This window comes from Camellia sinensis, chromosome 12 (assembly GCF_055761805.1).
Source record: "Camellia sinensis isolate YWXY chromosome 12, ASM5576180v1, whole genome shotgun sequence".
Taxonomy (NCBI): domain Eukaryota; kingdom Viridiplantae; phylum Streptophyta; class Magnoliopsida; order Ericales; family Theaceae; genus Camellia; species Camellia sinensis.
In genome coordinates, this window is record NC_138972.1 from 109,477,936 (window position 1) to 109,492,432 (window position 14,497).

The window sequence follows — 14,497 nt, forward strand, 5'->3', positions numbered from 1 at the left end:
TCCTATGTGCGTCATAAGTTTGGAGATTTCCAACCAACTGATCCAGCTTGAGGTTGTCAACATCTTGAGCCTCCTCAATAGCCGTAACTTTTGGTTGGAACCGATCGGGCAAGGATCTCAAAATTTTTCCCACAACTTTAGATTCTGGTATTTTTTCACTTAAATTGAAGCTGGAATTTACAATGTCACTCAACTTCGCATAAAATTCATCAAAGGTCTTACTATCTTTCATTGAAAGGTTTTCGAAACTAGACGTGAGCCTTTGAAGTTTTGAGTGTTTAACAGAATGAGTGCCCTCATGAATAGTTTGTAAGATATCCCAAGCCTCTTTTGCGACTTCACAATTGCAAATTCGACTAAACTCTTAAGGTGTGACAACGCAAAAGAGAGAATTGATAGCTTTACTATTCCAGCTACTATTTTGGTAATCAATTGTATCCCACTTTTCAATTGGTTTGGGAAAAGTTACTCCATCAACGGTAATTGTTGGTTCGATCTACCCATTCATAATAGATTGCCAAACTTTTTCATCTATAGATTTCAAAAACGATCTCATCCGAGCTTTCCAAAAAGAATAATTGGATCCGTCAAGTAGGGCTGGTTGAACCATAGAATTTCCCCTCACAAATGGAATCCATTATCACAAATCAAACAAGATCTCGTTCTAAAAGAATATGTAAAAAAAAAATAAATAGAACGACCTGCTTTGATACCAATTGAAAAATCTAGAAATCCCCTAGATGTTGATTTGTGATTATGTATCAATTTTAAGCAGTATATAACAATTCTAATCAAACAATCAAGGCAAATCGACACAACGATTTTACGTGGAAAAATCACAATTGGACACCTCCAATTGTGATAAAAAAAACCACGGGCAACCGCCACAAAACAACCCATTAAGAAGATATAAAAGAATTACACAGGTATACTCTCAATTACCTAGTGAATCCACACCCGAATTGAACCAACCTCTATGTGCCTCTTCCAACCCCGTCTTCACCTCGGAATTGTCATGATGATGAGCCACTCCGGAACCTACCAAAGCTTCAGGCTCGAATTCTTCAGAATCCATCGAAGAACAACTCTCTCTTTTGTGTAGAACAAACAAATAATCCTTTGATGTATACTCTTTAACCCATGAGTTGAATACTCAATCAAAACATCAAAGAAAACTAGCAAAACATCCCCAGATATAAACCTTAGAACCCAAAAAGAAGATCTGGAGAAGTTATCCTAGATTTGGATTGAAACACATATTTATAGAAAACTGTCCCGCGATCTCTGCTCGAGCGTCGGATTGGCCGCTCGAGCGGGAAAAAATAACATCCAGTATTTTTGCAGGCGAATAAACTTCTAGAACTTAGCATTCTTCGCTCGAGTAGGGGCATGGACGCTCGAGCGGGGAGACAACTTTGAATGTATTTTTGCATTTTGCTTCGGGGGCGCTGCCCCTCGACCCACCAAGGGGCGCTGCCCCGGACCTGCTAAGGAGCGTTGCCCCCTGGACCCCCGTGAGCTGACCGGACAGCTCGATTCTCGTCATAATCAGTGAAGTGGCAATCTTGAAAGAATTAACATCACAAACTTCTCTGCAAGGCACAATTCGGGTTGGATTCGCATCTAAACACTCATAGCCTCACTGAAATAAAAATGCAAAAACAAATACAACTGAAAGGAATTTTGTCAAACGGGGTTACCAAGAATAAAAACCTAACAACTGCGGTACAGGACAGAATAGGTGTATGAACTCAAGAGGTGGCTTGTACGAACTCTAGAGGTGGCTCCTACAATAGTGTAGCACTTAGCTCCGTATAGCACTTTGCTCCATATCAGAAATCAGAGTGTCAATGGATCCATGACAGACAGAAGGTCACAAAGTGACTAATCAAAGGGTTAATGGTTATTTAAGTCCCTTAAGGCATGGGACTCCCGTGGTGGTACTTATCAAAAATAAATATTTATATAATCATAGTCAAATAATTATTAAAAGTTAAACAAACATATCCATGGGTTTCATTTTAAACAAATAGAGTTCAGAAAATAATCCACGTAATTGAAACATTAATATAATTTATAAAATATGATTGCGTAAAATAAATTATGATAGCTCAAAACATATATAAAATATATTATGGTGACTCAAGGTATAATATAACTCACCTTAACTTTAATTTCAACTTTTACTTTTTGCTCACTGCAACCCATTAGATACTCCAAACTAAACTCAAAGTTTTATATATATAACTTGGACGCCAGAGAGAGACAATAAGAGAGTTTGGTGATGATGCTGCTGCTGATAGATAGCTATTTATATAGTAAAGGAGGCGTGGGCGGCAAGCAGTCTTGGGAGCACGTATCGTTTGTTATACAGAAAATATTATATTTTAGTATATTTTGGTCTAGAAAAAATATAGAGAAAAATATAATAAAAATATCATAATACTCAGAAAATAATTTCGAATAATAATATAAAATTTAAAGGATAACTTAAATTTTCAGGTTGTTACAATCTTCTCTCCTTTTAAAAATTTCATCCTCGAAATTTGTCATATGTATAAGCTATTCGCTGCGCACTCTGATAAATATATATTTTATGATTAATCTGATATAAAATATTGCTAAATCATTACCTCAAAAAAATTATCAAGAATTGTAAATTGAACCTACGTGATTCGAATCAAATTTCCAGAGTCATCTACAAGAGCGTGATTTTCTTTAAGGGTCAATATTTTAAATTTTTATTACAACATAAAATATAACTTTACTACTATTATACTACTACTAAAAACAACTCACTATTTATTCATCAAAGACTGTTTTACGGCCAAAATGAGAAACAATAGGTGATTTTAAAAACTTTTCATTGGTTTTGTTTCTGAAAATGAAAAAAAAAAAATGAGAACACAATTAAACAAGCGACTGGAAATGAAATGACAAAATCATATATAGGAGCTGAAGGAATTTGAGATGAACTTCCATTGATGGGAATAGTTTCAAACTTAGTATCTTTATAAATTTTCTTTTTTTTAAAAAAAATTTGAAAGATTATAGATTTGAACCCACTTCTAAAAGTCTTTTTTTTTTTTTTTCTTTTGTAGAGAAAAATATATACAATCATATATATAGTGACAAATAACTCATTTTTAATTATAAAATTTAATGAAATACTATATTTATATATATTACGAATATTGCCACACAAATATTTAATTTGAATATAACTTGTAATCTAGTTCAACGCTTCTCCTATCCTATTTGTGCATGTGTCTTATGCTCCGATATTTTTATAAAAATTTTAAAAACTTAGGCTCTGATACCACTTGTCATAACTCGCTCCCCGAACCCAAGGGTTAAGTATCGTGATGGCCAGCAATTGGAGTTACATCTAGCCACTTTTTAAACAAATTACTAAATGCGAGCGAAAAAATATTTAAGTGAGGGTACCAAAATAATTATCGGATTTTCTATTTTTATAACAAAATTGATTGACCAAAAATACCGATATTTACATATAAAGATACTATAAAAGTGCTATGTGTATCTATTCTGCAGCCCCGCGTCTAAGACTTTCCAAAAGCTATTTCTGAATTGCATTGTTTCTTGAAAATTGGTAAACAGCTATAAGCACATAGCAGAGTGATAAATATTATACTAAGAGCGTGAAGGCATAAAATTCACCATGGACAGTTATTGGCTAAACAAAGTTTGATATTAAAATACAGAAATCATTTGACATATGATACAGAAATCATATAAACAAAATAATCATAATCATGGTACAGAACGAAACGGAACAAATGTATGGACTCAAGAGGTGGTTCGTACGAACTTTAGAGGTGGCTTCCACCATAGTGTAGCACTTAGCTTCGTACAGCACTTTTCTCCATACCAGAAATTATAACCGCGGTACAGAACATAATAGATGTATGAACTCAAGAGGTGGCTCGTACGAACTCTAGAGGTGACTCCCACAATAGTATAGCACTTAGCTCCATACCAGAAATCAGAGTGTCAGTGGATCCATGACAGACAGAGGGTCACAAAGTGACTAATCAGAGGGCCAATGGTTATTTAAGTCCCCCAAGACATGAGACTCCTGTGGTGGTGCTTATAAAAAATAAATATTTATATAATCATAGTCAAATAATTATTATAAGTTAAACAAATATATCCATAGGTTTCATTTTAAACAAATAGAGTTCAAAAAATAATCCACGTAATTGAAACATTAATATAATTTATAAAATATGATTGCGTAAAATAAATTATAGTAACTCAAAACATATATAAAATATATTATTGTGACTCAAGGTATAATATAACTCACATTAACTTTAATTTCAACTTTTACTTTTCGTTCACTGCGACCCATTAGATACTCTAAATTAAACTCAAAGTTTTATGTATAAAACTTGGACGCCAGAGAGAGAGAATAAGAGAGTTTGGTGATAATGCTGCTGCTGCTGATAGATAGCTATTTATATAGTAAAAGAGTCGTGGGTGGCAAGCAGTCTTGGGGACACATATCGTTTGTTGTACAGAAAATATTGTATTTCAGTATATTTTGGTCTAAAAAAAAATATAATAAAAATATCATAATACTTAGAAAATAATTTCGAATAATAATATAAAATTTAAGGGACAACTTAAATTTTCAGGTTGTTACACATACTATGTAACGTTGATTTGAAAATACTGAACATTAGGCATTTTTTCTCTTAATTAGATTTTTTTCTTTAATCCATCTAATCTAACTTTATTATTATTTTCCAATTTTTTTTTTTGTTTTTTTAATTTCAGGTATCAATACTAGAATGACTATTGAACGACTTTCAAATCCTTTTATCTTTGGCCAATTTTTAGGACAACAATTTCATTTTTAAAATTGTTTTAGTTAATGTAATTGATAACTTTTTACATTAATCATATTTGCAATAACTCTTTGGTTTAGCCATATTCAACCATTATATGAATGCGATGATTTTTGTTGACAACTTTTTTGGGTAAGTTGGATCAAAGAATGGATTTACTCGACTTAGGTTTGGATGTATACTATATATGCCTTTCAAGTTTAGAGTTTCACAAACTGTATGAGTGATTGAAAAAATATTGTTGAAATTATACAGGGATTGGTAAACCCAATTAATGTAATAAGGTAATTTCAATCTCAAAGTATTTTGATATATATTTTTTCAATAAATGTACTAATCTATATTTTTTTGCTTCCACAAATTATTAACTTGTTATGTATGTTCCTCATTGGGGATACATATAAGTTGATACAAAGATTTTTGGAAAGTAATGAGGACGAAGTTTAGGTAAACACATGTTTGATGACATTTTATTGACACATCTTTTGTAAAGCATACATTAACTTTTTATGAAACAAAAACATCTTTTGTAAAGCTTTTTCCTACTCTTTTGTAAAGGATACATATATTATCGGCTTAGGTGTATGACAATATAATGTTTGTTTTGCCGATATGGTTATAATTTGATTGGCAACAGTAGTACTAGCTAGTGTGTATTTTAATTTTAATTTTTTTTTATTGCATATCACTGGTTGGAGTGCATTTTTTGATATTTAATTTTTTTTTTTTTATATTTGATTTGTTTGGAATTGCAAAGTACAGGTTGGTATGCATTGTTTGATATTTAATTTTTAATTTAATTTGTTGAGATTACTGAGCATTTGATGGTGTGCTTTATGTAGTGTTTAGTAGTAATTTTTTTCTTTTTATTATAGAATGTTAACGAGTATACAATAGTTTTGATTTTTGTACTTTGTTTAGTGTTTATATATATATTTTTACTTACTCTTATATTTTGATTTGCAATATTGGTAAACTTTATAAAATTTATGTTTTTTTAATATAAAACTCATATATTTGTTTCTTAATTTACATTAAGGTTAGGGAGAGTTATTATTTTATTTAAGTTCTGTGCAGCATGTGGTACAAGTAAAATTGTTACAAGTTTTTAACAAGAATAATATTACTTTATATTTTTTTAATATTTTTATCAAAAAAAAATCTGTGCCTTTATTACAATTATATTTTAATTCTAAAATTATTAAAGGCACCACTATACACTAGTTTGCTAATAAATCATATCATATTTTAATTTTTTTATACATTTGAAAAAAAATAAAAAATATTTTCCAAACGAAGCGTATAGTGTACAGATTTTTGGCGTCGATCGATTGAAATTAGAATCGGAGTGAAACCCATCTCCCATATACACCCAGCAGCCAACCCTTTTTTCTACGTACTTGGGATTTCCGATGGGCAAACTCTCCTCCGCCGTTGAAATCCCCGACGATCGGCGTCGCAGCCCCCACAATAACGGCCGCTATTCACGGCAATCTGAAATCCCCGACGATCGGCGTCGCAGCCCCCGCGATAACGGCCGCTATTCACGGCAATCTGACGCCTCAGCCGACCTCCACCGTCGCCGCCGCCGCAGTTTTAGCCGGAGCCGCAGTCGCAGCCGCAGCCGCAGTTTCAGCCCAACAAACGTCTACGCAAGGTACGAACACAATTCCACTCATAATCGTAGCCGTCGATCGTATTCGCCCGATTACTCAAACCCTAGAAGAAGCCCTAGGTCCGAAACCCTAAAATCAGAGAGAAAATTCGGCTATGGAGATCGAAAGAATCGCGACGCACCACCATACCTTGATCGCGATTACAGGAACGAAAGGGTTCCTGAAGCTGAAGCGGAGTCGGACGAAGAACTGAGAGGTTTGAGCTTTGAAGATTACCGGAGGCTCAAGCGCCAGAAACTTAGGAAGATGTTTACGTTGAAGAGTTATGTTTGGGATCTCACGCCTAGCCCTCCTAGACACGAGAACGATCCATACGAACAAGAACCGGAGGAAATTACAGACAAGTACGAAGAGGAGAAAGGAAACAGCAGCGATTCAAGTGACAAAGTGAAAGATAGAGGGGCGAAATCAGATCCCAATTCGGAATCGGAATCGGAATCAGAATCAGCATCTGATTCGGATGATTCGCGATCGAGGAGGAAGAGGAAGAGCAGGAGTTCTAGGCCTAGAAGTAGGAAATCGGAATCAGCCGGTGATAGTGAATCGGATGAGTTGAGTGATGATGATTCGGAAGAAGATGAAGAAGAAGAAGAAGATAGGAGACGGAGAAAGAAGTCGAGGAGTAGACAAAGCAGGCCAAGAAAGAGCCGTAGGAGGATTAGTAAGGGGAAGCGGAGTAGTACAAGGAAGAGTAGGGATATCGATTCTGACGAAAGTGAGAGCGAAGCTAGTGAAAATGAGGAATCTTCGGATGATCAAGTGAAATCAAAGAAGCTGAGACGCTCTTCTTCCTTGCAATCTAAGAGGAGCAAGAAAAAGAGAGAATCAGATGCTGGGAGTTTGGATTCAGATGAGAATTCTGATTCTGAAGTTGATGCAAAAAATATATCTAAGGTAGATGACGCGATGACTATTGAGGACGATAGTGAATTGCTTATGTTCAAAGAGATGATTGAATCGAGAAAGAAATCTGCTTTAGAGAATGAGCCAGTGGTTGGACCAATGCCATTGCCTAGGGCTGAAGGACATATTAGCTATGGAGGGGCACTCCGGCCTGGTGAAGGTGATGCCATTGCTCAGTATGTTCAACAAGGAAAGCGTATCCCACGGAGAGGTGAAGTCGGTCTTTCAGCGGAGGAGATTCAGAAATTTGAGAGCCTTGGGTATGTGATGAGTGGTAGTAGGCATCAAAGGATGAATGCTATTCGTATCAGGAAAGAAAACCAGGTTTATAGTGCGGAAGATAAGAGGGCTTTGGCAATGTTTAACTATGAGGAGAAGGCGAAGCGGGAACAGAAGGTTATGGCTGATCTGCAGCGGCTGGTGCAACGCCACATCGGACAGGATGCTGGCCCTTCTCATGATCCTTTTGCTGGAAGGGAGGGTGCTGATGCTTGATCTTCATGTATGTTCACTGCTTTCCTTTCATTGTTTATTTCTTTTGTATTTTTTGTCATTTGGATGTAGGAGGAATATCAATATGCTTCTATGTTTGATAAAATTGAGCCTATTACATGCATAAATCTGTTTTTAGGGTTGTTTGATTTGTTAACTTTTCATCTTTGATTATTTTGCTCCGTCCATTTTGTGTTTTAGTATGTGCAATATGATGGACTGGGGGAATGAGCTATTTTGTAGAATAATTAGTCCCACTATTAAAACCATTATGATATTTCTGTTTATATATGGTGTTTAGTTAGTGATGTAGGACATATTAGGAAACTTAGGGCCTAAGTTTATCTATTGTTGTTGATGGGTTTTGGTTACAAAAAGCTTCAGTTGGGGTTTTTTTAAGATATAAGATGACTATTTTAGAAGTAGAAAGGCTTAAATAGTCCAATTTAAAAGTGGCAAGTCGATTTAGGTAGGCAAAGGATTAGGGTTGATTTAGATGTGATTGATGGAGTTTAGGGATGTAAAGGGCACTTTTCTAGGGTTTTGAATTGTAACCTGAGAATAGTGACATTGTGAAAGACAAGAAGATTCTAAGAATCCACCTTGACTTCCCTACGAATTAAGGTAAGGTTGCACAAAGCATCACAAAAAGCTTCAAAATTTTGAATGAATTCTTCAAAACTCTACTCCAACGGATAAAAAGATTATATGCATAATTTTAGGGCGTTAAACTTCTCCTATTCCCACCTAAGAAGCACGGATAGAGACATGAGACAAAAATATGTCATAACACTCATATGTTGATACATCATTTCTCAAAAAAAATAAGATACGATATGTTGGGAATGCATTTATTACTTTTTTAAAATTATTGAGCTTGTTTGGTTATAGTTTTCAAAAAATTCTGGCCTTGTTTGGTTTGATTTTGGGAGAAATTTTTTGGAAATATACTCTACAAACACTTTTTTAAGAGTAATCAAACCAGACAAATTTTCTCAAAAAAACTCTCTGAAATATGTTTGGTTATCTAATTTCCAGAATTACTTTTAAAACATGTTTGCAAAAAAGACAAACCAAACAAGTTTTTGTACTTTTTATCTCGAAAATTACTCTACAAAAAGGTAAATCAAACAAGTTTTTGTACTTTTTTATCTCAAAACTACTCTATAAAAAAAATCAAAGTTATTTTAGAAAGAATATCTGGAAAAAGACAAACCAAATAAGTTTTTGTGCTTTTTATCTCAAAAACTACTCTACAAAAAAAAATCAAAGTTATTTGAGAGAGAATATTTAAAAAAAAGCAAACCAAACAAGTTTTTGTACTTTTGTATCTTAAAAACTACTCTACAAAAAAAATCAAAGTTATTTGAGAGAGAATATTTTAAAAAAAGCAAACCAAATAAGTTTTTGTACTTTTTTTTCTAAAAAACTACTCTACAAATACAAACCAAACACACCCCTATTTTTTTATTTTCCGTATTTTAATGTTTTCAATGATTTTTTTAAAAATATTTTATGCAATTTTTTTTATAAAAATTTTTAGACACACCTAACATAAATACATTTAAAAAGTATAATATTTGTAAATTTTTTTTTTTAAAAAAAACTCTAAATACCAAAAAATACAAAAAATTACGAAAATTCAGTATATTTTTCGTATTTTTTGTATTTATTAATTTTTTAAAATATTTTTTCACAAATATTTTACTATTTAGATACATCTAAGTAAAGTGCATTTAAAAAAGTAAAAAAATTACTTAAAATTTAAAAAATATTCACTAAAAACAAAAAAACACGAAAAACAAAAAATTTAGTTTTGAGAAAACTGAATTCAAAAAACTAAAACCAAACACACTGATTATTATTATTTTTTTTATATGTGATTACCATTGTTTTCTTCTTTATCAACTTTAAAACTAATGTAATAGCTCTTGAATGTTCATGGGAGCACTTATTATGTTATTGCATCATATTGTTTATTTTTTATTTTATTTTCTATCAAAGCATCATTCTGTTATGAAATGGGTTATTAGGCATTTTGAATCGTAAGATACTGACCACACTAGGTATCCCTTTTAATGCCGTGAATTATGATAGTAGTTTTGGACTAATGATTTAATCCATTGGGCAATATGGTCCTGGTATAAAGTCACCCACTTACCATGAGGTGCGTGTTACCGAACTAAAACATGTTTGTGCTGTTCTTTTACCACATGGCTTCTTTGCCCATTTGCTTGCAGTACAATTTTTTGAAGTGACAATCTTTTGCAAGTTGTTCTTTTGCTGAGGGATCTTGGACAAAGTGAGAAAGGCGGTTGCAAATCTAGTTTTTGCCAACTTGATTATATTCTTTAGATTTGTATAACGCCTCATCAAGTTTAGCAAGGTTCATCAAAAATCATTGTTACTTGGTTAAGGTTTTGTCTACACCCTAAGAGGAGAGCCTAACCACTCAGAGGAGAGAACCACCGTGCTCAAACCTTTAGACGTCTTCTCCTTGCTTGAGAGCCATCTTTTCAAAACTTGAACAACCCAATCTCAAGTTAGAAACCCTTATTTATAACATTGCCTCCAATTGTCCTTGACCAAAATCCGTGTAATTCACCTGAAATCACTGAATTCTGTCTCTATCTTTGTTTGGCCTTAGCTTGTGATCTGCTTAGGCGCACATAGGCAATGGCCTGAACTTACAAGCTTTTTAAAAATATGATTCTGGGTGGCTTTGCCTGAGCGAAGGAGAACATTTTCACAACTCACTCACTTTCCATTATGGCTTCCTTACTTGAAAAATTATAAAAATCCATTAGATTGCCAAGTAACTTAGATTAGTGAAGGTGTACTTTAGGGGAGAATAAATGCCCAACATTTTGTCTCTGGTCAGAATGTGTCTTGGGAACCATCAACTTTTATTAATGAGCCACATGTGACCCTAATAATTCCATGAAGGGCTTGTAGCGTGACCAAGTGGGTCATGGTGTTAGTATGGAGGCTGCATTGTGACTGTTCTAAGCTCAAAGAGCTCTGCATGAGCTTGAATTGTGCAGACCAACTCAATCTGCCAAAAGTATGAAGAGTGTATGCCCTCATGCAGATGTCAAGGCCAGGTGTCAAGGCATTAAGTGCCTCGATCTACATTAAGGGATTGACATCTTAACTTGGAAGGATCAAATAAAAGAGAAATAAAAGAGGTGTGTGCACATATCCTTGAATGGGGCATCACGTGTGGTAAGGTGGGGTTATGTGTCTGCACTTTCTATTTAGAACTTCAGGCTGTCCATGTTTGGTACCGAAGCTGGAGACATTCTGAGGATTTTGTAAAAATAAATTAGTGTAAGGTTGCTTTATTGTGACCTGGGTGTCATGGGTTCAAATCATGGAAATATCCTTTCCGCACGCAGGGGTGAAACTGTGTACATCTGACTCTCTCACACCCCACGGTTGAGGCCCACAGATGACTTATGCATTGGGATTGCCCTTAGTAATGTAATTTTAGGAGATGTAGAAGGAATTAGGTGTTGTAAATGTTGTCTCTTAAATCTCACCCATGATATCCAACTTTAGTGAAGAATATTGTCCATAGAAAATTGGAGATGTTTGCAAAGTGTACTGTATTGACGACCTGATATCACAAAGGTATCAACCAGTGGATGGAATGAACCTTTTTGTAATGGTCTGAAGAAATTGAATGTGTTCGGCATGTCAAGCTTATATAGGCAATTGGATTCATTATCTGATTTATTTATTTATAGCTTCATTATCTGATTTATTGCAACTATCACCAGCTGGGGTACATTTGTTTATTTCATTGTTTTGACATCAATGTGAAGATGCGTGGCTGACTTTGTTATACTTTGTTGCAAATGAGCTATCCAAATACAACTGCAATTTGGTTGTGATCATTGCCATCAGCTAATTGGTTTAGCCTGCACTTTTATGTTATTGCAGCAGAGATTCACAAGCTCTAGTTCGGGCATTGTAAAGAGGAGATGTATCTGGTCTGGAATCACAATGAGGAGGTATACAAGTTCTGTTGAGGATGCTGTGGGTAGGTCGTCCAGTTGAAATGATCCACTGTTGACAAAATTGATTTTTTGTCAACAGCATCTCAGCTGGATGCTTGATTATGACACTCAATTGGTAATAGCCTTGAAGGGAATTTGTTATAAAAACCCCCAACTATTTTTCTTGCTTGATAATCATGTGATTTGGTTTTTCACTAAGCATCAATGTATGATTTTTACATAGTGACAAGTTATTTCCCCATAATTTCTGATGATAATCTCTCCCTCTCTCTCTCTCTCTCTCTCTCTCATTTTTCTTCCAAGGCGTTGTTGGTAGTTAGCTTCCATTCTTTTGACAACCATAGTTACCAGTGTTGGTTGCTGGGAAAACTTTTATCGGTGCATTTTACGTGGCCTGAACTTTCGAGTTACTAGGGAAGTTATTGAGTAAAATCTCAGGTCCCCGCATGGCTTGAACTTAAAGAGAAGTAGGTCTGTATGATTTAGGCTTATGTGTGAGCTACAGCAGCAAGAAGACAAGCTGCTCTAGGTTTTCTGATAGATTTGCCATTTCTAGTTCTTGGATCCCACCTGCATTTGTTTAAGGGCCAAGATTTGGGCTGTTTTTGAACCAAGCTAGTTCAATGGCAAAGAAACAGAGGGTAAGTTGCCCATGCACCTTATAATCCATGAACTCTATTGCAGTGATTGCAATTTGGGACATGTACAGGAAACCCTTGCAGATTAAATGCCCAAAAGTGCTCAGTTCTTGAACATCTTTCTGACCTTTGGTTCAGGACACCCTGTTACTTAGTTGATCATATTTGATTAGGATACAAAACTTAATTTGATTGACTTGATTTTAGAGACCTAAAGGTTTTATTATTTTGAAAATCAAACTAAACCGTGTAAGTTGTGTAAAATTGAGAATCAAACCGTATTTAATGGTTTTGTTGCTTTTTGGAATCGGAACCAATCCGGTCTAAAAAAATAAAATAAAAATCCCGAACCTTATAATTTGGAGACGTTGCAGATCAAATTTTCTGTTCAACCAGTTTTTTTTTAATACGTATTAGGAATTATAAGATTACTTTACCATTTGGAGTCAGAATGAATGAAATCCTTTTCTTAAGGTGAGCCAAACCTTACAATTTGGAGACGCTGCGGATCAGTTTTTCAGTTCAACCAGTTTTTTTTATTTAATACGCGTTGGCCATGTTTGATTCACAAAATTAATAGTGAAGTATTAATAATCTTATTAAATTAGTGTGGTATTCACTATCCAATTAGATTAATATTCATTGGATTAATAATCTCACCCCTACCTCATTGTTAATAATCCTGCAAATTTGTTGGATTAATACCAAAATGTTAAAACAAACGTAGAATAATTGGACCCACGAATTAATAATTTCAATCTCATACTCTAATTTACCCAATCAAACATGCCCGTTAGGAATTATAAGATTACTTTACCATTTGTAGTCTGAATGAATGAAATCCTTTTCCTAAGGTGGGCTAGTAAGAGTATTTTCATCAAACTAGTCAGAATTTTATTATATTTTGACTTAAAAGTTATTTTTTTATTTTATTTTATTTTATTTTTTCAATTTTAGCTATACACATTTTTAAATACATTATTCAACGAACTCTCTATTCTTTTTCTATATTATAATTGATTTTAATTTGGATTTTTTTTTATAAACTCAACAAAATTAATTTTAAAATATGAAAAGTTCAATATTTTACTAAGTAAAATCACTAGCTACATTTGTTAAGCCAAAACCACAAAAACTAAAATGACTAACATAATAGCTAGTTTGATGGAAGTGCTCGAAAACTGTGTTTGGTTCACGAATTTGAAAAAAAAAAAAAAATTATATGAAATGTAATTATATTACATATATTTCACCTACCTTTTTATTTTTCAAATCTCTCGCCAAACATATGAACTAAACACATATAAGTGTTTGATCAACAAGAAGTTAGAATACTAGTTTCATGTGTAAATGATTAATAATTTCTTTCCCAAATTCTCGTACCAAAATTTGATGTAATCATTTTTTAATTGTTTCATGTCATCTGGTACATAAAAAAAAATCCTTTTTCACCAGTTTTTTCAAGAGAGTTTTTTTTGATAAATTTCCTTTTCAAGAATTTTATTCCATCAAACTCATATTCATTTTGACTATTCTATTAGGTCCTATCTGAGGTAAGAAGACCAAAACACCCTAAATCTCTTATGTCTCCATTAATGTTGATATTTTTAATGTTGATTGTTATTATATTTTCACTCCAAAAAGATACATTAACTACATATTACTATTTAATGTTGATATATATTACACATAAAAAATTAAACATGGTTCTTTATTGATGACGTGAATGTGAATGTTTACATTAGATGACGTAAATATGAATATTCACATCAGATGATGTTGTGATAAAAGTGATGTTAAGGTTTACATCAGCATTGCATCAAATTACACAACCACAAGTCTTAACTTAAAATGAATTTTTGTCATTATGCTGTCAATTACATGATGTGAAT

The 14,497-nt window shown here is 33.6% G+C and overlaps 1 protein-coding gene across 2 annotated transcripts; it reads left to right on the forward strand.

Moving 5' to 3' along the window:
* The first annotated feature begins 6,105 nt into the window (after positions 1-6,105).
* Positions 6,106-12,224, forward strand: LOC114264196 (uncharacterized). Of its 2 annotated transcripts, none has more exons than XM_028204791.2 (2): positions 6,106-7,955; positions 11,891-12,224. In XM_028204791.2, the coding sequence occupies exon 1, from the start codon at positions 6,287-6,289 to the stop codon at positions 7,946-7,948; it is 1,662 nt and encodes a 553-aa protein (XP_028060592.2). In that variant the 5' UTR covers positions 6,106-6,286; the 3' UTR covers positions 7,949-7,955; positions 11,891-12,224. The 2 variants fall into 2 exon arrangements, with proteins under 2 accessions (XP_028060592.2, XP_082755690.1); XM_082899564.1 differs by having other exon boundaries at positions 6,123-7,955; positions 11,894-12,224.
* The last annotated feature ends 2,273 nt before the right edge of the window (positions 12,225-14,497 follow it).